The sequence below is a fragment of the Somniosus microcephalus genome, chromosome 2, assembly GCF_052327205.1.
Source record: "Somniosus microcephalus isolate GS21.2 chromosome 2, FLI_Smic_1.0, whole genome shotgun sequence".
In the NCBI taxonomy this organism is placed as follows: domain Eukaryota; kingdom Metazoa; phylum Chordata; class Chondrichthyes; order Squaliformes; family Somniosidae; genus Somniosus; species Somniosus microcephalus.
In genome coordinates, this window is record NC_140988.1 from 256,064,051 (window position 1) to 256,088,963 (window position 24,913).

The 24,913-nt window shown below is 46.3% G+C and overlaps 1 protein-coding gene across 4 annotated transcripts in view; it reads right to left on the reverse strand.

Moving 5' to 3' along the window:
• cwc27 (CWC27 spliceosome associated cyclophilin) overlaps window positions 1–24,913 on the reverse strand; it is a 404,246-nt gene that overhangs the window by 54,806 nt on the left and 324,527 nt on the right. For all 4 annotated transcript variants that reach the window (XR_015074261.1, XR_015074262.1, XM_085971220.1 and 1 more), the window contains exon 12: window positions 12,493–12,602. Coding sequence is in view for 2 of the 4 variants with exons in the window: in XM_085971220.1 (XP_085827346.1) it covers window positions 12,493–12,602 (110 nt within the window). In the remaining 2 variants the exon portion in view is untranslated. The remainder of the gene's footprint in view (window positions 1–12,492; window positions 12,603–24,913) is intronic.

Below are 24,913 nucleotides of genomic sequence, written 5' to 3' on the forward strand. Positions count from 1 at the left end.
TTTAAAGGTGAGCGGGGGCCCACGGGAGGGGCTGGAGAGCGCGAGACCTCGGCGGCTGATTTAAAGATGAGCGGGGGCCCACGGGAGGGGCTGGAGAGCGCGAGACCGCGGCGGCTGATTTAAAGGTGAGCGGGGGCCCACAGGAGGGGCTACAATGGACCGGTGAGTGTAAAGAAGTAAAAAGTAATTGAAGTGTGACGTCACCAGAAAGCAGGTAAGTGATTGGTTGGTGAGTATTTCTCTATTTCTCGCTTTTTTCCAAACTTGGGCATCTAAATTAAGTGCTTTGGTGTAGATTAAAAGGTATACGTGTTACAATTTTTTTTAAATTTAATTATTTAATTAATTGAGATGGGAGACCAGGCAATGTGTTGTTGTTGTTGTTGCATGTGGGAGCTGGTGGACACCATTGAGGTCCATGGCGACCACATCTGCAGCAAATGTTGGCTGCTCGAGGAACTTTGGCTCAGAGTTGACGAGCTGGAGTCTGAGCTTCAGACACTGCGACCAATTAGGAAGGGGGAGCGTTACTTGGACACTAAGTTCCAGGAGGCAGTCGCACCCACTAGAGTAATTACTTCCAACTTGGCCCATGGTCAGGGACAGGTGGGTGTGACTACAAATGAGGCAGGTATTGGGATCCAGGAGGTAGTGATGGAGGAGCCTCAGCCCTTGGCCTTGTTTAACAGGTACGAGATTCCTGGTCCGTGTGTGGACGAGGGCAGGGACTGCAGGGAGGATGAGCAATCTGACCACAGCACCGTGGTACAGGGAGCCATTCAAGTGGGGGAAGTAAAAAGAAATGTTGTAGTGATGGGGGACAGTATAGTTAAGGGGATAGATACTGTTCTCTGTAGCTGAGAGCATGAGTCCAGATGGCTGTGTTGCCTGCCAAGGTTAAGGACATCTCCTCTGGGCTGGAGAGGAACTTGGAGTGGGAGGGGGAAGATCCAGTTGTCATGGTCCACATAGGTACCAATGACATTGGTAGGACAAAGAAAGAGGTTCTGCTGAGGGAGTATGAGCAGCTAGGGGCTAAATTTAAAAGCAGAACCACAAAGGTAACAATCTCTGGAATACTACCTGAGCCACGAGTGAATCTGCATAGGATAAATAAGATCAGAGAAATGAATGAGTGGCTCAAAGACTGGTGTGGGAGAAATGGGTTTCGATTTGTGGAGCACTGGCACCAGTACTGGGATAAGAGGGAGCTGTTCCGTTTGGACGGGCTTCACTTGAACCATGCTGGGGCTAGAGTCCTGGCGAATCGAATAACTAGGGCTGTAGAGAGGGCTTTAAAATAAATAGAGGGGGGGTAGGGTCCAGGTGAGCGGGAATTTAAAAAGTAAATGAGAAATGAGAAAACAATAGAGCAGGATAGAGGTGGGGGAAATAATAACCAGAGTGTGACAGGAAGGGACAGAGGGGGAAAAATTCAGTTGGTTGCGCCACCCGTTAGCGCCTTAAGAGGGCGCTAAGTGGGGCGCAAACCAACTAGCGCCCGGGCGCAGCACTACCCACGCCTCCCGCCAAATTCAGCAGGAGGTTAGTGGTGGCGCTAACCGTTAGCACTGCGCCGCTGGCGATGACGTCATCGGTGTGCGCAGCGCCCCGCTCACGCCCCGGCCGCGATCTTTGGGAGCGCCCCCTGATTTACTGTCGGACGCTATGTCAGACAGGGTCAGGGTGGCGTACCTGCGGCCGGGGAGGCGCAAATTAAAGGCGAGGTGCGGGGCGGCCATTTTTGTTGTTTGCCGCCTGCCAGCACCTGCCTGCGCTCCCGTCCCCGGAATCCGCCCCCCGCCCCCCCCGCGGAGTGCCGGCTGCGCTTCAAGAGCCCGGCACTTCTCTTGGGTGCTGGGCTCTTTTGCCTGCACCCCCGATCCCCGGGGGCCCAGCTAGGCCCCAGATCGCGCTGCACAAGGCCCCTCCCCTTTAAGAAGGGGAGGAAGGCCTGCAATACCGCAGCGCGACATGCCGCAGCGCCTAGCGCCACGATATTCACTCGCAGCGCCCCAAGAGGGAGGCGGGGCGCCTCCAGTAGCGCCCCGCTTCCCTTTGGGGCGCAACCGACCAATTTCCGGCGTGGGGGCGCTAATTTTTCCGGGGCGCTAAACGGGGCTAAACTGAATTTCTCCCCCAGAATGTTTAAAAATAAGAGTGCAACAGAAAATGGGGTCAAAACAAGGAGAAATGGTAAAAAGACAAAGTTAAAAGCTCTATATCTGAATGCACGCAGCATTCGTAACAAGATAGATGAGTTGATGGCACAAATAGATACAAATGGGTATGATCTGATCGCCATTACAGAGACGTGGTTGCAAGGTGACCAGGGCTGGGAACTGAATATTCCAGGGTATTTGTCAATTCGGAAGGATAGACAGAAAGGAAATGGAGGTGGGGTGGCTTTGTTGGTAAAGGATGGGATCAGTGCAGTGGTGAGAAGTGATATTGGCTCAGAAGATCAAGATGCAGAATCGGTTTGTGTGGAGATAAAAAATAATAAGGGGAAAAGGTCTCTGGTGGGCATAGTCTACAGGCCCCCAAACAGTAGCAATACTGTTGGACAGAGTATAAATCAACAAATAATGGAGGTCTGTAAAAAAGGTTCGGTAATAATCATGTGTGATTTTAATCTCCATATTGACTGGACAAATGAAATTGGCCATGGTAGCCTTGAGGAAGAGTTCATAGAGTGTATCTGGGATGGTTTCCTAGAACAGTATGTAATGGAACCAACCAGAGAGCAGGCTATTTTGGATCTGGTACTGTGTAATGAGACAGAATTAATAAATGATCTCATAGTAAAGGATCCTCTAGGAAAGAGTGATCATAACATGGTTGAATTTCAAATTCAGTTAGAGGGTGAGAAAGTTGTATCCCAAACCAGTGTCCTGATCTTAAACAAAGGCAATTACAATGGCATGAGAGCAGAACTGGCTAAAGTGGACTGGAAAAATAAATTAAAAGGTAAGACAGTTGAAATGCAGTGGCAAACATTTAAGGAGATATTTCATAACTCTCAACAAAAATATATTCCAGTGAGAAAGAAAGATTTTAAGAGAAGGGAGCACTATCCGTGGCTAAGGAAGTAAAGGATGGTATCAAATTGAAAATGAAGGCATACAATGTTGCCAAGATTGGTGGGAGGCCAGAAGATGGGGACATTTTTAAAATCCAGCAAAGGATGACTAAAAAAATGAGAAGATGAATTATGAGAGTAAACTGTCAAGAAATATGAAAACAGAAATAAGAGCTTCTACAGGTATATAAAAAGGAAGAGAGTAGTAAAGTAAACGTTGGTCACTTAGAGGATGAGAATGGGAATTAATAATAGGGAACGGAGAAATGGCAGAGACTCTGAACAAATATTTTGTATCTGTCTTCATGGTAGAAGACACTAACAACATCCCAATAATGGATAATCAAGGGGCCACAGGGAGGGGGGAGCTAAAGACAATCACTATCACTAAGGAAAAAGTACTTGGTAAAATAATGGGACTAAAAGATGACAAGTCCCCTGGACCAGATGGCCTGCATCCCAGGGTCTTAAAAGAAGTGGCTGCAGAGATAGTGGGTGCATTGGTTGCAATATACCAAAATTCCATGGACTCTGGAGAGGTCCCAGCGGATTGGAAAACCACAAATGTAACACCCCTATTTAAGAAAGGAGGGAGACAGAAAGCAGGAAACTATAGACCAGCTATCCTAACATCTGTCGTTGGGAAAATGCTGGAGTCCTTCATTAAGGAAGCAGTAGCAGGGCATTTGGAAAATCATAATGCAGTCAAGCAGAGTCAGCATGATTTTATGAAAGGGAAATCATGTTTAACAATTGTGCTGGAGTTCTTTGAGGATGTAACAAGCAGGGTGGATAAGGGTGAGCCGGTGGATGTGGTATATTTGGATTTGAAGAAGGCATTCGATAAGGTGCCGCATAAAAGGTTACTGCATAAGATAAGAGCTCACGGAGTTGGGGACAATATATTAGCATGGATAGAGAATTGGCTAACTAACAGAAAGCAGAGAGTCGGGTAAATGGGTCATTTTCCGGTTGGCAAACGGTAACTAGTGAGGTGCCGCAGGGATCGGTGCTGGGGCCTCAACTATTTACAATCTACATTAATGTCTTGGATGAAGGGACAGAGTGTAATGTAGCCAAGTTTGCGGATGATACAAAGATGGGTGGGAAAGCAAGTTGTGCAGAGGACTCAAAGAATCTGCAAAGTGAGTGGGCAAACATTTGGCAGATGGAGTATAATGCGGGAAAGTGCGAGGTTATCCACTTTGGCAGGAAAAATAAAAAAGCAAATTATTATTTAAATGGAGCGAGATTACAAAATGCTACAGTTCAGAGGGACCTGGGGGTCCTTGTGCATGAAACACAAAAAGTTAGCATGCAGGTACAGCAAGTAATCAAAAAGGCAAATGGAATGTTGGCCTTTATTGCAAAGGGGTTGGAGTATAAAAGCAGGGAAGTCCTGCTATAACTGTACAGGGTATCGGTGAGACCACACCTTGTGTACTGCGAACAGTTTTGGTCTCGTTATTTAAGGAAGGATATACTTGCATTGGAGGCAGTTCAGAGACAATTCACTAGGTTAATTCCAGAGATGAGGGGGATGACTCATGAAGAAAGATAGAGCAGGTTGGGCCTATACTCATTAGAATTTAGAAGAATGAGAAGTGATCTTATTGAAACATATAAGATACTGAGGGAGCTCGACAAGGTAGATGCAGAGAGGATGTTTCCCCTTGTGGGGAAATCCTGAACTTGGGGGCATAGTTTCAGAATAAAGGGTCGCCCTTTCAGAACTGAGATGAGGAGGAATTTCTTCTCTCAGAGGGTCGTAAATCTGTGGAATTCTCTGCCCCAGAGTGCCGTGGAGGCTGGGTGATTAAATACATTTAAGGTGGAGATAGACAGATTTTTGCAAGATAAGGGAGTGAAGGGTTATGGGGAGTGAGCAGGGAAGTGGCTTTAAGCCCAAGATCAGCCAAGATCTTATTGAATGGCGGAGCAGGCTCGAGGGGCCAAGTTACCTATTCCTGCTCCTATTTCTAATGTTCTTATAGCTCAGTTGCAGCACTCTCGCGTCTGAGTTAGAGGTTCTGGGTTCAAAGTTCCACTCCAGTGATAAAAATATAAGCTGACATTCTAGTGCGGTACCCACCCTTTCCCATCTAGGTTTCCAATTTCATGACAACTACGTATCAAGAATAAAACGGAGTTTTTTTTGGAGTGGCTATCCCTTCAATTCAGATGTAAAAAGATTGTGCATATCTTCATGCAAAATATATTGGCCTGTAATTAGCGGTCGGGATGACAGCGAACTGGCAGCGTTCACCGTCATTCCGCCTTTGAAACTGAACGCAACTTCAAAATTTGGTGATTGCAGAAATCCCGAAGTTGCAGTCTGTCAATGACAGCTTCGAAACTGGCTGCGCTGTGCCCCCCACTCTCAGAGCCGGCAATCAGTGAAATCATTGAAACTGATGAAAACTTCGGCTCTTCCACAGCAAGTACACTATTAAATTCCCCACTAAAAGTTAGACCCAAAGGGATTAGGTGCAACTGGGAGTTTAACAGTGTATTGACTGCTAAACAAATGATAAGGGCCTGGAAAACTAATTTTAATTTTGTGCAGTGTGAAATTTGTCCATTTTAATAAAAATAAAAATTTAAATTTTTAAGAAACTCTTCAAAAAAAGTTTGTCCATCTTTGTTTCAGGTTTGCATTTTCCCCATGTGAGAACCCCAATCTTTCTTTTGCTCTCCCTATTTAAAAAAGTTAGAATTTTAAGGGCTTACTCACTTCCTTGTTCACTGTCTGTGAGAATTCTGCCTTTTGATTGGCTGCTTAGACAGTCTGTTGGCGTTACAAATTTGAACAAGGGGATCCCCATCAAGTTCCATTGAGTTGAATTGTAGGTCGGAAAAACTGTGCCATAGGTTACAGTGAAGATATCCTTACAGGTATTCCTAACAGCATATTTTTATTCACAATACCAACAACAATCTACATTTAGGTCAGTGAACACTGGAGATGAAGGGGTTGTCTTATGAAGAAAGGTTGAGCAGGTTGGGCCTATACTCACTGGAGTTTAGAAGAATGAGAGGGGATCTTATTGAAAATATAGGGGGAAAAATTCGGTATCACCCATTTTGGGGCGCTAATATTGGCTGGGCGCAAAGTTTAGTGCCCGGCGCTAATTATCGCCTCCGACTGCAAAATTCGCCTCTATCGCCCCTGGAGGTGATTTGAGCGCTAAATCAGGCGCTACACACCTCTTAAAGCGCAAACGACAGGGAACGTGGCGCTATCTCAGAATGCTACCGAAGCTCAGGCGATGCCAATTACCATGGAAGCCAGACAGACTGGCGTCGTCAAGTTCTTAAAGGGGAGTGACCATCTTGCTGGCCAGCCACTCCCTGCTCATTGCAGCCTTGAATCTCGGCCTGGAGAGACCTCAAAAGCAATGTACCTTGTCATGCCAATAAAGTGATTTGAATTGGAAGCATTAACGGATGGGCCCAGGGAAAGAGCTCGGCGCTTAGGAACTTCAAAAGTGGTGCTGAGGGCCAAAACTCCTTAAGACAGCGTTAAAACCAAAACATTTTGTCGACAAGAAAAGGCAGGAAGCGCCCGCCTTCAAATAGCGCTCCCCCAGCCCCATCCCGCCTTGAAAACGTTCCCTATTACCTGTCGTTTCTTGCGGCAGGCGCTAAGGCAGGGGGTGCGACTCAATATCCGGTCCGGGGTGTTACTGGGGCGTTGCACGCTTGACTGACGTCACGATCTGCAGACGCAGGAGATCGTGGCGGTAGTGTTTAGCGTCGCCGCAAAATGACCGGTCAATTTCGCGAGCGGCGCTAAAATCACCGTGCTCGGGTGCTAAATTCCTAGCGCCCCATTAGTGCCCCTCTGGAGGCGCTAACCAACCAAATTTTTCCCTCATAAAATTCTGAAGGGGCTTGACAGGGTAGATGCAGAGAGGATGTTTCCCCTCGTGGGGGAATCTAGAACTAGGGGGCATAATTTCAGAATAAGGGGGCCCCCTTTTAAATCGGAAATGAGTAGGAATTTCTTCTCTCAGAGGGTTGTGAATCTTTGGAATTCTCTTCCCCAGAGAGCTGTGGAGGCTGGATCATTGAATATATTTAAGGTGGAGATAGACAGATTTTTGAACGCTAAGGGAGTCAAGGGTTATGAGGAGCAGGCAGGGAAGTGGAGTTGAGGCCAAGATCAGATCAGCCATGATCTTATTGAATGGCGGAGCAGGCTCGAGTGGCCAAATGACCTACTCCTGCTCCTACATCTTATGTTCTTAGCTTCGCTGCTGACTGCAAATTCCGGGCCATTATGTCCGAGAATCCTTGGACTGTTTTGAGATAACTGCACCATTGAACTTTGGATAAACTGTTCAGTGAAAGATGTAGCCTTTATACATGGCATCTACAGTGACAAGTGTATGGCGACAACACGGTAGATTCTTTTTTATTTGCTCTTGCGATGTGGGCAATGCTGGCAAGGGTGCATTTATTGCCCATCCCTAGTTGCCCTGAGGAGGTGGTGGTAGGCCTTCTTGAAACACTGTAGTCCTTGTGGTGATGGTGCACCTATGTTGGTTTTAGGTAGTGAATTCCAGGATAATGACCCATGATGAAGGAACAGTGATCATGTGGGTCTTAGAGGTAACGGTATACCCACAACATTGCTGCTCTTGTCCTTCTTGGTGATAGGTTGCGGGGCTGGGAGGTGTTGTTAAGGAACCTTGATGAGTTGCTGCAGTGGTCCGGCAATGCCTTGATTTTAAAATTCTCATCCTTTTTAAATCCTTTCATGGCCTCGCCCCTCCCTATCTCTGTAACCTCCTTCAGCTCTACAACCCTCCGAGATCTCTGTGCTCCTCCAATTCTGACCTCTTGCGCATCCCTGATTTTAATCGCTCCACCATTGGTGGCCGTGCCTTCAGCTGCCTAGGCCCAAAGCTCTGGAATTCCCTCACTAAACCTGTCTACCTCTCTCTCCTCCTTTAAAACACTCCATAAAACCTACCTCTTTTACCAAGCTTTTGGTCACTTGTCCTAATATCTCCTTATGTGGCTCGGTGTCAAATTTTATTTGATAACGCTCCATGAAGTGGCTTGGAATGTTTTACTACGTTAAAGGCGCTATATAAATGTAGATTGTTGTTGGTATTGTGAATAAAAATATGCTGTTAGGAATACTTGTAAGGATATCTTCACTAACTTATGGCACAGTTTTTTGTTGATTAGAGTTGTGACAAGAAAATTCCAGTCATCAACATTGTTTTAATTAAAGATTTAAAATGCCAATGAATCTAACAACAATAAGAATAACAGTAAGAAGCTAAATTTAATAATTTTAGTTAAATAAAAATGAAACGCCTCTACCATTAGTAATATTAGTACATTCACTGTAACAACAAAAGTATGCCTGCATTGCACAAGGTATGGTCAGGCAAATGAACCAATCTGACTTTTGACAGGCTTTGTTTCTCACTTTAAAAAAATCAAGCTTTTATTCAATTGTGCATGAATGTAACAACCCTGAAATGTGACAGATAGGGAGGTATGAAGCCATGAAGGTATTTTAACATGGAGGATAAGAATTTTAAATGTGAGCAGTTAGGCGACTGGGAGTCAATATAGGTCAGTGAGGACAAAAGTGATTGATGAGTGAGGCTTGGTGTGGGATAGGATACGAGCAGCAGAGTTTTAGATGATTTGAAACCTACAGAGGGTGGAGAGTGGGAGAAACTGTTCAGGAGAGCATTTGAATAGTCGAGTCTGGAGGTGACGAAAGCATGGATGAGGAGTAGTACAGCAAGCAATTAGGAAAGGTTCACCAGACTGGTTCCTGGGATGGGGGGATTGTCCTATGAGGAGAGATTGAGTAGACTAGGCCTATATTCTCTAGAGTTTAGAAGAATGAGAGGTGATCTCATTGAAACATACAAAATTCTTACAGGGCTTGACAGGGTAGATGCAGGGAGGGTGGTTCCCCTGGCTGGGGAGTCTAGAACCAGGGTTCACAGTCTCAGAATAAGGGGTCAGCCATTTAGAACTGAGATGAGGAGAAATTTCTTCACTCAGGGGGTGGTGAATCTTTGAAATTCCCTATCCCAGAGGGCTGTGGAGGCTCAGTCTTTGAGTATATTCAAGACAGAGATCGATAGATTTTTGAATATTAAGGGAATCAAGGGATATGGGGATAGTGCAGGAAAGTGGAGATGAGGTGGAAGATCAGCCATGATCTTATTGAATGGCGGAGCAGGCTCGGAGGGCCAAATGGCCTACTCCTGCTCCTATTTCTTATGTGCTTATGTTAGTAGATGGGTTGAGGTATGGGCAGATATGTGCAATGTTGCAGGGGTGGAAGTAGGTGGACCTTGTGATGGTGAGGATCGGAAGCTCATCTCAGAATCAAATAGGATGCTGTGATCGTTAACAGTCTGTTTCAGCCTGAGACAGTGGCCAGGGAGGGGAATGAAATCAGTGACAAGGGTGCGGCGTTTGTGGCAGAGGCCAAAGACAATGGCTTCTGTTCTAGGTGGAAATTCACTTTTGAGCTAGGCAAATCTCAAACTAGCTGGTCACATTTTTCTCTGTTACAGGCTGAAACTGTTTAACACCAACCTGGAATGTCTCTATCTCTCTCACTGACTGACTGCCTAGAGAGCGAGAGAGATAGAGAGAGGGAAGGAGAGGGATCGAGATATCCCTTGCCTAGGTCTATGGTTGCACACAAAACCTTTTCTGATATAATTAAGCTGCAATGGATCTTCCACTCACATCAATTGAAAACAAAGGGGGCCATCTATGTTGATAGCTGAAGACATTTTCTTAATGATATGACCACTTACTGATTACATTCTTTGTGACTGTGACCGTGCTTGAGTTTTTTCAAGAAGTTACTAGGTTGCGTGTAATCCGATAGACATTGCTAACTTGGATTTTCAAAAAGCCTTCGATAAGGTACCTCACACTAGATTACTCCACAAGATAGAATTTCATGGTATCAGTGGGAATTTGATACAATGGAATAGGAATTGGCTCCAATCTCGCAGGCAGAAAGTTGTAGTCAATAGTTGTGGATCAGCCTGGAGGCAGGTTACTAGTGGAGTCCCACAGGGATCAGTGTTAGGCCCATTACTTTGCACTATTTCCATTAACGACCTGGATATTGGTGTTGGGGTTATGGTCAGGAAGTTTGCAGATGATACAAATTATGTGCGAGTATTAAGACTGTAGAGTAGTACAATCTTCTGCAAAAAGATTTAGATGCGCTGTGGGAATGGGCCAAACAATGGCAAATGGTATTTAACCCAGAAAAATGCAGTGTGATGCATGTAGGCAGGACCAATGTAGAATATACTTACCATTTCCAGGGAACAATGCTGAAATTGGTTTAGAGAGAAAAGGATCTCGGTGTTATTGCATACAGATCACTTAAGGTTCATGACCAATAGAGAAGCTTTTGCCAAAACAAACAGGGTATAGGGCTAATTTGCAGGCTTATGGGGAAAAAGCAGGGTGTGGGACTAAATTGGACAGCTCTTTCAAAGAGCCGGCACAACGGGATGAATGGCCTCCTTCTGTGCTCTAAGATTCTATGATACTAGGATTGTATTAACAGAACCATTTAATGCAAGTCAAAGGATATAATTTGGTCCTCATACAGGTCCTGATTAGACCGCATCTAGAGTACTGCGTCCAGTTTTGGTCCCCTCACATGGTGGGTTATATAGTGGCCTTGTAAAAGGTTCAGAGGAGAGCCATAAGAATGATTCCCAGCTTAAAGAATCTTAGTTAGTCAGACTTAAAGAGCAGGGTCTATTTACTTTAGAGCAGCATAAACTTAGAGGTGGCCTGATAGAGGTCTGTAAAACAATGAAAGGACCGGATTGCGTATCCACTGACAGATTATTTCAATTTGACAGATCGGGAAGGACCAGGGATCATGCATTTCAGCTACTTAAGAGTAGGAATAGGCTAGATGTTTGGCGGTTCTTCTTTTCCCAGGGAGTAGTGGACTTTTGGAATAAGTTGCCCGTTAGTGCAGTGTGTACTGACTCTCTGCATGCCTTCAAAAGAGAGCTGGGCCGGTTCTTGGATGGGGGAAGACATCACATCTTATAAATACCAGTTAACATAAGCATGGTCAATATGGTTTCCTGGACTAGTTTCGTTCACCTGAGGGGGTTGGAGAGGAAATTTCCAGAGCTTTTTCCCATTTTGGCACTGGAACCTTTTTTCCTGTTTTCTTGCCTCTCCCAGGATATATTACATAGCTATTTTTTGGAGAGGGGAGGGGTAGGAAGTATCTGGCCATAATGCTCCAGGCATCGCAAATGTGGGGCAAGCTTGATGGATCAGCTGGTCTTTTCCTGCCCGTCATTTTCATATGTTCGTATGTGGTGCATTATCCTTCAGCATCCTCCACTGTCCTCCTCCAACTCCTTTGCTTTATTACTTGCTCTCACTTGGTTCCACTCTACATATCTGACTGTAGCCAGAGCTTGTTAACAGTGGTTCTGTTGCTTGCTAAGTGCTGATATGGCTCCCTTGAAAACTCTGTTCCCACAGAAAAATGCTGCATGACTGCTGCTGTAGCTGCTCAGACAGTTGTTTTATCATCAGTCAAGTTGAAAAGTCAGGAACGACAAGCTGACTCCCACGTTTAAGCTGCGCCTTGGTAACTGATCGTATCAGGTTTTGATGACTGAAGAAACTGATCCTTATGATAAAACATCTGATCACAGGATGAGGGAAAAGAAACGTTTTGCTATTGTATAGGAGAATTAGTGTAAGTTTTGTTTGATTCGCAGAGCAAGAAGAATTGAGGAGTCATAGAAAAACAGGAGCACGAGTAGGCCATTCGGCCCTTTGAGCCCGCCGTTCAATATGATCATGGCTGACCCTCTATCTCAATACCATATTCCCGTTCTCTCCCCATACCCCTTGATGCCTTTTGTGTCTAGAGTCAGTACAAGGCGAGGGGCTGCGTCAACAGAGATTAAAAGAGTGACCAAGAGTATGAACAATTTCAGTTGGGATGGGAATCTTTTTACTGGTAAGTGCAGGTTGATGAATGCGAAGTATTGAGTCTCTTTTCCCTCCCCAAAGAAGAACTGGGATTTTTGCAGTGGGATTGTTATTAAAATCCATGAAACTCAAACATGTCAGTGATAGTGACAGAAGTATTCACAATGTAACAGTCTCACATGACCTAAGAGTCTGTTAAGAGGATTTGTAGTGTGTAACCAGTTTTTCCAGATACACTCAATTTTTTGGTAATAAAAATATTGAATGTGCACAATGACTTGCTGTTGCATGACTTAAAAAACTTTCTGAACACGTCACTGAATGTATTATTTGCAAAATGAACTCTAATGTGACTTGCTGGTTGCTTTCAGAGCATTAAGCTGAAAATATGATCAAGGTTATTGTGTAAGATCCATTACCTGTTCCTCACGGGTTGGTCCGTTCTTTGGTTTTTGTCTTCGTAATTCTTCATATTTTTTCCTTTCATCTAAATATTCTGCCACTGCACTATTTGGAGCCTGTTCAGTCTCTGCCAACAAATAAAAACAGCAATGACATCTTTACACTTTCTTTTTTTTGTTTTTAGAGACAATAATCCAGGACAAATGTAATTGGCACTTGGTAAAGTGTGGGCTAATAAATGAAAGTCGTCACGGATTTTTTTTAAAGGCAAATCGTGTTTGACTAACTTGATTGAGGTCTTTGATGAAGTAATGGAGAGTGTTGATAAGGGTAGTGCGGTCGATATTGTGTATATGGACTTTCAAAAAGTGTTGCACAAAGTACCACATAATAGACTACTAAGCAAAATTAAAGGGACAGTGGCAGCGTGGATACGAAATTGGCTAAGGGACAGAAAGCAGAGACTCATGGTGAACGGTTGTTTTTCAGAATGGAGGGAAATATACAGTGGTGTCCCCAGGGGTCAGTATTAGGACCACTGCTCTTTCTGATATATATGAATGACCTGGACTTGGGTATACAGGGCATGATTTCAAAATTTGCAGATGACATGCAACTTGGAAATGCAGTAAACAGTGAGGAGAATAGTAAAAGACTTCAGGAGGACAGACTGGTGAAATGGGCAGACACATGGCAGAAGAAATTTAATGCAGAGAAGTGTGAAGTGATACATTTTGGTAGCAAGAATGAGGAGAGGCAATATAAAGTAAATGGTACAATTTTATAGGGGGTGCAGGAAAACACAGAAGATAAGAGCAGGAGTAGGCCATTCGGCCCCTCGAGCCTGCTCCGCCATTCAATGCGATCATGGCTGATCATCCAAATTCAGTACCCTGTCCCTGCTTTCTCCCCATATCCCTTGATCCCCTTAGCCTTAAGAAATATATCTAACTCCTTCTTGAATATATTCTAACTCCTTCTTGAATATCTAGGGGGTGGTGTATGTACACAAATCTTTGAAGGTGGCAGAACAAGTTGAGTAGGCTGTTAAAAAGGCATACACAGAGAGAGAGATAGAAAGACACACACAGCTTTAGTAATAGAGGAATAGAGTACAAAAGCAAAGACGTTATGCTAAATCTTTATAAAACACTGGTTAGGCCTTAGCTAGCATATTGTGTCCAATTCTGGGCACTACACTTTAGGAAGGATGTCAAGGCCTTGGAGAGGGTGCAGAAGAGATTTACTAGAATGGTACCAGGAATGAGGGACTTCATTATGTGGAGCAACTGGAGAAGCAGGGGTTGTTCAGCTTAGAGCAGAGCAGAGAAGATTAAGAGATTTGATAGAGGTGTTCAAAATCATGAACAGTTTGGAGAAACTGTTCCCAGTGGTAGAAGGGTTGTTAACCAGAGGACAGAGATTTAAGGTGATTGGCAAAAGAACCAGGGGTGACATGCGGATTTTTTTGTTTTTTTTAATGCAGGGAGTTGTTGTGATCTGGAATGCACTGCCTGAAAGGGTGGTGAAAGCAGATTCAATCGTAACTTTCAAAATGGAATTGGATAAATACTTGAAGGGAAAAATGTCCTGGGCTATGGGGAAAGGACAGGGAAGAGAGACTAATTGGATAGTTCTTTCAAAGAGCTACTTCAATGGTCTCATGTGCTGATTTAGCACAAATAACTGATGGAATATGTTGTAACAGTTATCATAAAAACATAAGGGGGCAGTAATTCCTCCCCAAATGCGTGAGTACGGAAGGGGTACTCACGCGTCTGGCCGGAGGAAATGCCGGTTTTCAGCATGCACAGCGCATGCGCTGAAAACCGGCTTTTCCTCTCCTCTAACCCAAGAGTTGAAGAGGCTAGCGCGTGCGCTATAGGGGGCAGCGCGTGCGTCTTGGATTTCCTCTGTTTTGGGGGATTTGCGCATGTGTAAAGCCTCCGGTCTTTACGCTTGTAAAAAGCACACGTAAGTATTTATTTTTACAGGTAAGTGGTGTTTTAGTGCAATTTAGCATTTTTTTTCCACAGGTTTATTATTTTAAAGAATCTACAATAAGGTAAGTTTAGTTTTAGACCCTTTTTATTAAAAATTTATTTTTTTCAAAAAAAAAAAAAAATTGTTTAAATTATTTTTTTAAACTTATTTATACTTAATTTAATGATTGGGATGTTTTTTAAAATTTTATTTAAAGTTTAAGTAGTGTTTTGGGGTGCAGTACTTCTCATGAGTTTGACAGTTCTTACTCTCAAACTTGTGAATGAAGTTTCCCCTCCCCTGATTGGCTGAACAGTGCTCACCTGATCCCAGCCGGCACATCGCACTAACTACGCCGCTGGGTCAGGTTAGCACAGCGTGCCGACATCAGAACCGGGCCACTGACAGGAAATCCACTGCGGGCCAGGTTTCAGATGTCGGCGCGCCGGGTAAGTGCACATCGGGGGCTTGCACGCGTGGCAAGCCCCCGACACCAAGTTCTGGGCCATTAACATAAGAATTAGGAGCAGGAGTAGGCCATTCAATAAGATCATGGCTGATCTTCGACCTCAACTCCACTTTCCCACTCGATTCCCATATCCCTTGATTCTCCTAGAGTTCAAAAATCAATCTCAGCCTTGAACATACTCAACGACTCAGCATCCACAGCCCTTTGGGGTAGAGAATTCCAAAGATTCATAACCCTCTGAGTGAAGAAATTCTTCCTCATCGCAGTCTTAAATGGTCGACCCCTTATCCTGAGACTATGCCCTCTAGTTCTAGACTCTCCAGCTAGGGGAAACAACCTCGCAGCATCTACCCTGCCAATTTCCCTCAGAATCTCATATGTTTCAATGAGATCACCTCTCATTCTTCTAAACTCCAGAGAGTATGGGCCCAATCTACACAATCTCTCCTCATAGGACAGCCCTCTCATCCCAGGGATCAATCTAGTGAACCTTTGTTGTACCGCCTCTAAGACATGTATGTCCTTCCTCAGATAAGGAGACCAAAACTGTGCACAGTACTCCAGGTGTGATCTCACCAAAGCCCTGTACAATTGTAGTAATACTTCCTTACTCTTGTACTCCAAACCCCTTGCAATAAAGGCAAACATGCCATTTGCCTTCCTAATTGCTTGCTGTACCCGCGTGCTAACTTTCTGTGTTTCCTACATGAGGACACCTAAATCTCTCTGAACCCAACATTTAATAGTTTCTCTCCATTTAAAAAATATTGGCCTAGAAATTGGGTTGAGGCGCCAAACTGGCGCCAAGTTCGCCTGAGCGCAGGACTTAGCGCAGCGTTCGAGTCTTCAGCAATTGTCAGATATTCAGTTTCATTGCCCCTAGAGGGAGACGGGGCGAGGCTCGAGGCGCTCCGCATCCCTCTTAGGGCGCTGAAACTGAATATCGCAGCGCAACGTGCCGCAGCGCCACACGCTGCGGTACTGCAAGCCTTCCTCCCACTGTTAAGGGGAAGGGGCCTGCAACAGCGCGATCCCCGATCGCGAATGCCGGCAAAAGAGCCCAGCACCGAGAAGTGGTGCCGGGCTCTCGGGAAACAGCCGGCAATGCCGCGGGGGGGGGGGGGGTCAGGAGGCCGGGGACGGAGGTGCTGGCAGGCGGCCGCCAAAAAAGGCGGCTGTCCCGCACCTCCACCTTAACTTGCGCCGCTGCCGGCACAGTAAGGCCCCGTGAACCGGGCAGCGAACGGCGCAACTGCAGCGTTCGCAACCAAATATCGTGAACGGGGCGCGAATGGGGCGCTGCGCACACCGATGACGTCATCGGTGGCGGCGCAGCGCAAAAGGCTAACGCCACCATTATTGCCCCAACTCAATACCGCGGGAGGCGCAGCCAGTGGCGCTACAGCCACTGCCTGCCTCTTTAGGCGCTAACAAGTGGCGCTACTCACCCAATTTCTCCCCCATTCTGTTTTTCTATTCTTCCTACCAAAGTCAATGGGGGAGAAATTCAGTTGGCTGCGCCACCCGTTAGCACCTTAAGAGGGCGCTAAGTGGGTCGCAAGCCAACTGGCGCCCGGGCGCGGCACTGTCCATGCCTCCCGCTAAATTCCGCGGGACACTAGTGGTGGCGCTAGCCGTTAGCTGACGCCCCGGCCGCGATATTTGGAAGCGCCCTCTGATTTACTGCCGGGCGCTATGTCCGACTGGCTCAGGGGGGCCTACCTGCGGCTGGGGAGGCGCAAATTAAAGGAGGTGCGGGGCAGCCATTTTTGTTGTTGGCCGCCTGCCAGCACCTGCCTGCGCTCCCGTCCCCGGCCTCCTGAACCTCCCCCCCCTCCCCGCGGAGTGCCGGCTGCGTTCCAAGAGCCGATGCTGGGCTCTTTTGCCTGCACTCGCGATCCTCGGGGGCCCAACTGGGCCCCAGATCGCGCTGCACAAGGCCCCTCCCCTTTAAGAAGGGGAGGAAGGCCTGCAATACCGCAGCGTGACGTGCCGCAGCGTGTGGCACGTTGCGCCACGATATTCAGTCGCAGCGTCCCAAGGGGGATGCGGGGCACCTCCAGTAGCGCCGCGCTTCCCTTTGGGGCGGTACCACTCAATTTCCGGTGGGCAACTGCGAATGCTTCCTGGGCGCTACTTTTAGTGCCCTGGCGAGGCTGGCTCCCCAAACGGGGCTATACTCAATTTCTCCCCCAATAACTTTACATTTCCCCACATTATATTCCATCTGCCACCTTATTGCCCACTCACTTAACTTGTTTATATCCCTTTGCAGGCTGTTTGTGTCCTCCTCACAGCTTACTTTCCCACCTAGCTTTGTATCGTCAACAAACATCTAAGTCATTAATATAAATTGTGAATAGCTGAGGCCCAAGCACTGATCCTTGCGGCACCTCATTAGTAACAGCCTGCCAACCGGAAAATGACCCGTTTATCCCTACTCTGTTTTCTCTGTTACCTAATCCGCTATCCATTCTAATATATTACCCCCAACCCCATGAGCCCTTATTTTGCATAGCAACCTTTTATATGGCACCTTATTGAATGCCTTTTCCAAATCCAAATATACTATATCCACTGGTTTCCCTTTATCTACCCTGCTAGTTACATCCTCAAAGAACTCTAACAAATTTGTGAAACACGATTTCCCTTTCATAAAACCATGTTGACTCTGCCATTAGGCAGAGTCTCTCTAACTTTTACCGCTGCACAATAGAGAGCATCCTGACGAACTGTATCACAGTATGGTATGGCAGCTGTAGCTACTATGACCGGAAAGCCCTGCAGCGGGTAGTCAAAACTGCCCAACGCATTACCGGCACCCGGCTACCGACCATAGAGCACATATACCAGAAACGCTGTTTACGGAGGTCACGGACCATCATCAAAGACCCTACCCACCCCAGCCACAGTCTGTTCGCCCTCCTGCCATCTGGGAGACGCTACAGATGCATTCGCACCCGAACGACCAGATTTAGGAACAGCTTCTTTCCCAGGGCTGTCATCCTACTGAACTCCACAAATAAACGCTAAAGCCTGCACATCTGCCAATGCACTTTATTATGTTTATGTTAATGTATTACAAGCCAAATGAATGTTGAATGTTTAAATGTCTTAATCTAAATGTACACTCTCGGGAGCCGCAAGCCTACATTTCGTTGTACTGCACTTGTGCACTAACAATGACAATAAAGTTGATTATGATTATGATTATGATTTTCTAAGTGCCCTGTTACCACTTCCTTAATAATGGATTCCAGCATTTTCCCCGACGACTGATGTCTGGCTAACTGGCCTGCAGTTCCCTGTTTTCTCTCTCCCTCCTTTCTCGAATAGCAGGGTTACATTTGCTACCTTCCAATCCATTGAGACCGTTCTAGAATTTAGGGAATTTTGGATGATCACAACCAATGCATTAACTATCTCTGCAGCTACCTCTTAGAACCCTAGGATGTAGGCCATCAGGTCCAGGAGATTTGTCGGCTTTTAGACCCATTAGTTTCTCAAATACTTTTCCTCTATTGATATTAATTATTTAAGTTCCTCACTCTTATTAGCCCCTTGGTTCCCCACTAATTTTGGAATGCTTTTTGTGTCTTCTACTATGAAGACAGGTACAAAATATTTTTTTAATTTCCTTTTTCCCCATTATAATTTCACCTATCTCAGCCTCTAAGGGACCAAAGCTTACTTTTGCTAATCTCTTCCTTTTTACATACTTGTAGAAGCTCTATCTGTTTTAATATTTCTCACTAGTTTATTTTCATATTGTATTTTTTCCCCTTTTAATCAATTTTTTGGTCATCCTTTGCTGGTTTCTAAAGCTCTCAGCCTTACTATTATTCTTTGCAACATTATAAGCCTCTTCTTTTAATCTAATACTATCCTTAACTTCTTTAGTTAGTCACGGATGGATCACTTTTCTTGTGGAGTTTTTGTTTCTCAATGGAATGTATATTCGTTGGAGAATTTTGGAATATTTCTTTAAATGTTTGCCACTGCTTATCTACCGTCATTCCTTTTAATCTAATTTCCCAATCTACCTTAGCCAACTCGCCCCTCATATCTATGTAATTGGCGTTATTTAGGTTTCGTACTTAAGTATTTCACTCTCAAACTCAATGTGAAATTCTAACATATTATGATCACTCTTCCCCAGAGGATCCTTTACTTGAGATTACTGATTAACCCTGTCTCATTACACAATACAAGATCTAAAATAGCCTGTTCCCTGGTTGGTTCCATGATGTATTGTTCTAGGAAACATAAGAACAAAGAAATAGGAGCAGGAGTAGGCCATTTGGCGCCTCGAGCCTGCTCCGCCATTCAATAAGACCATGGCTGATCTGATCTTGGCCTCAACTCCACTTTCCCGCCCGCTGTCCATAACCCTCGACTCCCCTGTAGCTCAAATATCTGTCTATCTCCGCCTTGAATATATTCAATGACTCCGCCTCCACAGCTCTCTGGGGGTACAGAATTCCAAAAATTCACGACCCTCAGAGAAGAAATTCCTCCTCATCTCCGATTTAAATGGGCAACCCCTTATTCTGAAACTACGCCCCCTAGTTCTAGATTCCCCCACAAGGGGAAACATCCTCCCTGTATCTACCCTGTCAAGCCCCCTCAGAATCTTATGATTCAATAAGATCACCTCTCATTCTTCTAAACTCCAATGAATATAGGCCCAACCTGCTCAACCTTTCTTCATAAGACAACCCCTTTATCTCAGGAATCAACCTAGTGAACCTTCTCTGAACTGCCTCCAATGCAAGTATATCCCTCCTTAAAGAAGGAGACCAAAACTGCACACAGTACTCCAGGTGCAGTCTCACCAGCGCCCTGTATAGTTGTAGCAAGATTTCCCTACTTTTATACTCCACCCCCCCTTGCAATAAAGGCCAACATTCTATTTTCCTTCCTAATTACTTGCTGTACCTGCATGCTAACTTGTTGGCCTAGAAATTCGGTATAGCCGCGTTTGGGGCGCTAGTCCTGGCGATGCGCAAAGTTTAGCACCAAGCGCAATTTAGCGCCACCTAGCGCTATATTGGGTTCCAGCGCCCCTAAAGGTGATTGCGGCGCTAAATCAGGTGCTGCACGCTACTCCTAAGGCGCTAACCCGGCGGCGCAACCCAATTTTGCGGTGGCGGGGCGCACCGAGGGTGCTGTCAATAATCACTTTCCCTGAGACACACTGGCACCAGACACACTCACTGCCTTGTAGGCCTTCAAAGCGGTGGGAGCCTACCTGTGGCGCACCAGCCTAGCAAGACATGGAAAGGGTGAGGCAGAGGGCGGAACGCCTCACTGATGGGGCATTGGATGCTTTGGTTGGCGCAGTGGAATCAAGGCCAAGGAAGATGGTCGGAATGTGATTTATGTTTTGGACAGTCTCCCGGGTGTGAGAGGCAGTTATGTGTCAGTGTATTAGTTTTGCTTTCTGTTGCCATAGCTTTCTCATGTTTGAAGGAACCACATTTTGTGTAATGAAACACTTTCTTCATTTACAATGGCCATGCCTGCTATTTACATGCATCTTGCCCTTCACAGGCTTGGGGGTATCAGGCCGGTTCCATTCCTGTTCTTGGAATGGCAGCAAGCATTCCGTGAGAGGGGCCTAGAAGCTACTTCTGATCAGCCTGACGCGTAGCCTGAGAAGAGCCGCTCGCGTAGAAGTTCAGGCCTGCAGGCATCTTCTCAGCCACCGACAGAGATGTCCTGCACCTTATGAGGCTGCAGATCTGGCTGAAGCAGCTGGCACAGCTCAGTCACCACCTCCTTTCTAAATCGCAGCCTTCTGACACACTGCTCCTCCGGCATGTTCATGTAGGAAAACTGCTGTTGGAAAACCCTGCCAGCGTAAGGTCTGCTGTGGCGACGTCTGTTGGCCCTCCTCCGTTTGGCCATGCCCGCCTCCGTCTGGCCATGCCCGCCCCCCTCTCCCAGCGTCTCAGTGCCCTTTCCAGATGATTCAGCAGCAGGACGTTCCCCTCCAATGCAGCCCCCATAATAAGTGCCCACAGGAAGGTTCCCCGTTGTCAAGGCTCACCAACAGCAAGGTGATGGTCAGAAGGCTGAAGATCGTCTGTCTGCGCTGGCTCAGTGGTCAAATGGCTCTCAGTGTGCAGTTCAGCAACTCTTTGTAGCTCCCGCCTCCGACGAGTAATTTAATTCCCAGGGCCGCCTAGATTACACTGCTACTGGCTCAGTCCAGGAATTTCATTTCCCGGGCAAGCGAGATGACATTGCTCCCGCATTATACCAGGAATTTTATTCCCAGGGCTGCATAGATTACACTGCTGCTGCCACAGTCCAGGAATTGTAGCTCTCGAGGAAGTTGTGCTCCAAAAATGGCTGCCGCTTTTAAACCACACCAGTCCCCTTTAAATAACGCTCCTCCAGCCCGAGAGCGACTTGGTAAGGTCCAGGTAAGCTGTTACTATTAGCGCCAGGCGCTACGGAGGGGGGCGCCACTGAATTTCCGGTCCGGGGTGCCTAAAAGGCGTTGCACACTCAAATGACGTCATAATCAGCCTGCGCCCATGAGCGGGCGCTAAGATTCAGCGCCGGCGCTAAATGCATGCTCAATATGGGGCGAGGCGCTAGGCGCCTTGCGCCCGCCCAGAAATTGGCTAGCGCCCCACTTCTCGGCCTCTTTAGGCGTTAATCGGTGGCGCTAACAACCAAATTTCTCCCCCTTTGTGTTTCATGTACGAGGGCCCCCAGATCCCTCTATACCACAGCATTTTGTAGTCTCTCTCCATCTAAATAATAATTTGCTTTTTTATTCTTCCTACCAAAGTGGATAACCTCACATTTTCCCACATTATACTGCATCTGCCAAATGTTTGCCCACTCACTTAACCTATCTATATCCCTTTGCAGACTCTGTGTCCTCCTCACAACTTGCTTTCCCACCTATCTTTGTATCATCAGCAAATTTGGCTACAGTACACTCGGTCTCTTCTTCCAAGTCATTAATATAGATTGTAAATAGTTGAGGCCCCAGCACTGATCCCTGTGGCACCCCACTGGTTAGTTTGCCAACCTGAAAATGACCCATTTATCCCGACTCTCTGTTTCCTGTTAGTTAGCCAATCCTCTATCCATGCTAATATATTACCCCCAACCCCGTGAGCTCTTACCTTGTACAGTAACCTTTTATGTGGCACCTTATCGAATGCCTTCTGGAAATCCAAATATACTACATCTACTGGTTCCCCTTTATCCACCCTGCTCGTTACATCCTCAAAGAACTCTAGCAAATTTGTAAACACAATTTCCCTTTTATAAAACCACGTTGACTCTGCTTGACAGTATCATCATTTTTTAAATGTCCTGCGATTACTTCCTTAATAATGGATTCCAGCATTTTCCCAATGACAGATGTTATGCTAACTGACCTATAGTTTCCTGCTTTCTGCCTCTCCTTTCTTGAATAGGGGAGTTACATTTGCGGTTTTCCAATGCGCTGGGACCTCTCCAGAATCCAGGGAATTTTGGCAGATTACAACCAATGCATCCACTATCTCTGCAGCCACTTCTTTTAAGACCCTAGAATGCAGGCCATCAGGTTAAGGGGACTTGTCAGCTTTCAGTCCCATTAGTTTGCCTAGTACTTTTTCTCTACTGATAGTGATTGTTTAAGTTCCTCCCTCCCTATAGCCTCTTGATTATCAATTATTATTGGGATGCTTTTAGTGTCTTCTACCGTGAAGACTGATATAAAATATTTGTTCAAAGTCTCTGCCATTTCCCTGTTTCCCATTATTAATTCCCCAGTCTCATCCTCTAAGGGACCAACGTTTACTTTAGCTACTCTCTTCCTTTTTATATACCTGTAGAAGCTCTTGCTGTCTGTTTTTAGATGTTTTTAGATTTTTTGCTAGTTTACTTTCATAATCTATCTTGTCCCTCTGTCTCGAATAGACACCCCCAACGCAACAGATAACAATGAGGAAATCTTAATTATTTCTGTGGTAGACGCAGTACACATCTCAACCAAAGCTATGGAAGTCAAATTTCTGACACATCTGTGCTTGTTATAGGCATCCCTGGTTGCACAGTGCTGTGGCATCCAATGAAGTGGAGGGGAAAACAGATGCATAGACTATGGGGTCGATTTTAACTGAGCCGTGAGGCGGGCTTTGAGGCGTGCGGGGGGTTAAAATTGCTAAAACTGGCGGGCGGGACACCCCCCCGCCTGGTTCCCGACCCCGAGCCATTTCAACCCAGGCGTGTCTGATGGTCCTGAATCAGTCCCGCCTCCAACAGGCGGGACTGGTCTTTAAAGCCCTTAATCAGCAACAATTGGCCTTTATAATGCGATTTTAACAGGCCCTTGCATTTTTAACCCTTTTCCCACGTAAAACACGCCTGGTGGGGATCACACCTGTGAAACCTGGCGTGAGCACTATTGGTTTGCTGACTATCAGCTGCAGGTCAACCATTAAAGAGATTTGATCAGTCATCATTTGCAGGTGGCAGGACTTTGTTGTTTCAGGCCTGGGGCAACTTTTACCAGGCTTAACCACACCTGTGGAAGGTTGGCACCTCACACACATCTCCAGTGTGAGCTCCTGGGAAACCCCTCTCGCCACCCTCACTCAGCGCTTCCTCAGTGGAGGCATATGCCAGAAGCATGGGAGCCATTTTTCTCCTTCCCTTCTTGGCATTAGAGGAGCTCGAGCACCAGGCGCGGCAGCAGCAGAACCAGGAACAGCAGCAGCACCTTCAGGAGCGACAGGCTGCTGCTCACCCACCTGAGGCAGCACAGGCCAGAAAGGGCCAGCGCATGGAAGCCCGTCGGCGCAGGAGATACCAAACAGGGTCTACAGACACAGGGTCAGTTACCTCAACATGACTGAGCAGCAGTGCCAAAGGCGGCTCCGACTTTCGCGACAGGTAGTGACTGACATCTGCGCAATGATACAGCAAGACCTGCTGCCCAGAAGACCAGGTTGACACTCCTTACCAGTGGCCATCAAAGTCACCACCGCACTCAACTTTTTGCCTCACGCTCATTCCAGGGATCACAGCGGCATCTCCTAGTCGGCCGCACACACTTGCATCACGCAGGTAGCCGATGCCCTCTTTGCCCTCGTGCACAATTACATCCATTTCACCAGGGATCACGCAAATGTGACGGCACGAGCGGTTGGATTAGCTCATCTGGCAGACTTTCCAAGGGTGCAGGGCGTCATTGACTGCACACATGTGGCCCTTAGGGCACCCCATCGCAATCCAGGTATTTTTGTCAACCGCAAGGACTTCCACTCCCTTAACGTTCAGCTGGTGTGTGACCACAAGGAGGAGATTTTGCATGTTTGTGCCATGTACCCTGGCTGTTGCCATGACTCTCCTTCATACTGCGCCAGTCTAGTGTGCCTCTACTATTCAGGCCGCCAGACCAACTTCACGGATGGCTACTTAGAGACAAGGGGCAACTGAGGACGCCAGCCAACGAAGCTGAGGAGCGCGACAACTGCAGCCACATTTCCACCAGATCCATAATCGAGCAAACCATCAGCTTGCTGAAGATGCGCTTCAGATGCCTGGATAGATCAGGTGGAGCCCTACAGTGCAAGAAGAAGAAGAAAGAAGAAAGGAAGAAGGAGGAAGAAGGAAGGACGAAGAAGCAAGAGGAAAGAAAGATGAAGGAAGAAAGGAAGGAAGAAAGAAGAAAGAGGAAGAAGGAGGAAGAAAGAAGACAGAGGAAGGAGGAAGGAAGAAAGATGAAGGAGGGAGGAAAGAAGAAGGAGAAGAAAGAAGAAGGAAGAAGAAGGAAGGAGAAGAAAGAAGAAGGAGAAGAAGGAAGAAGGAAGAGGGCAGAAGGAAGAAAGAAGAAGGAAGGAAAAAGGAAGGAGAAGAAGAAACGGAAGGAGAAGAAGGAAGTAGGAAGAAGGAAGAAAGAAGAAAGAAAGAAAGAAGGACGAAGAAGAAAGGAGGAAGAAAGAAGAAGGAAGAAAGAAGAAGGAAGAAGG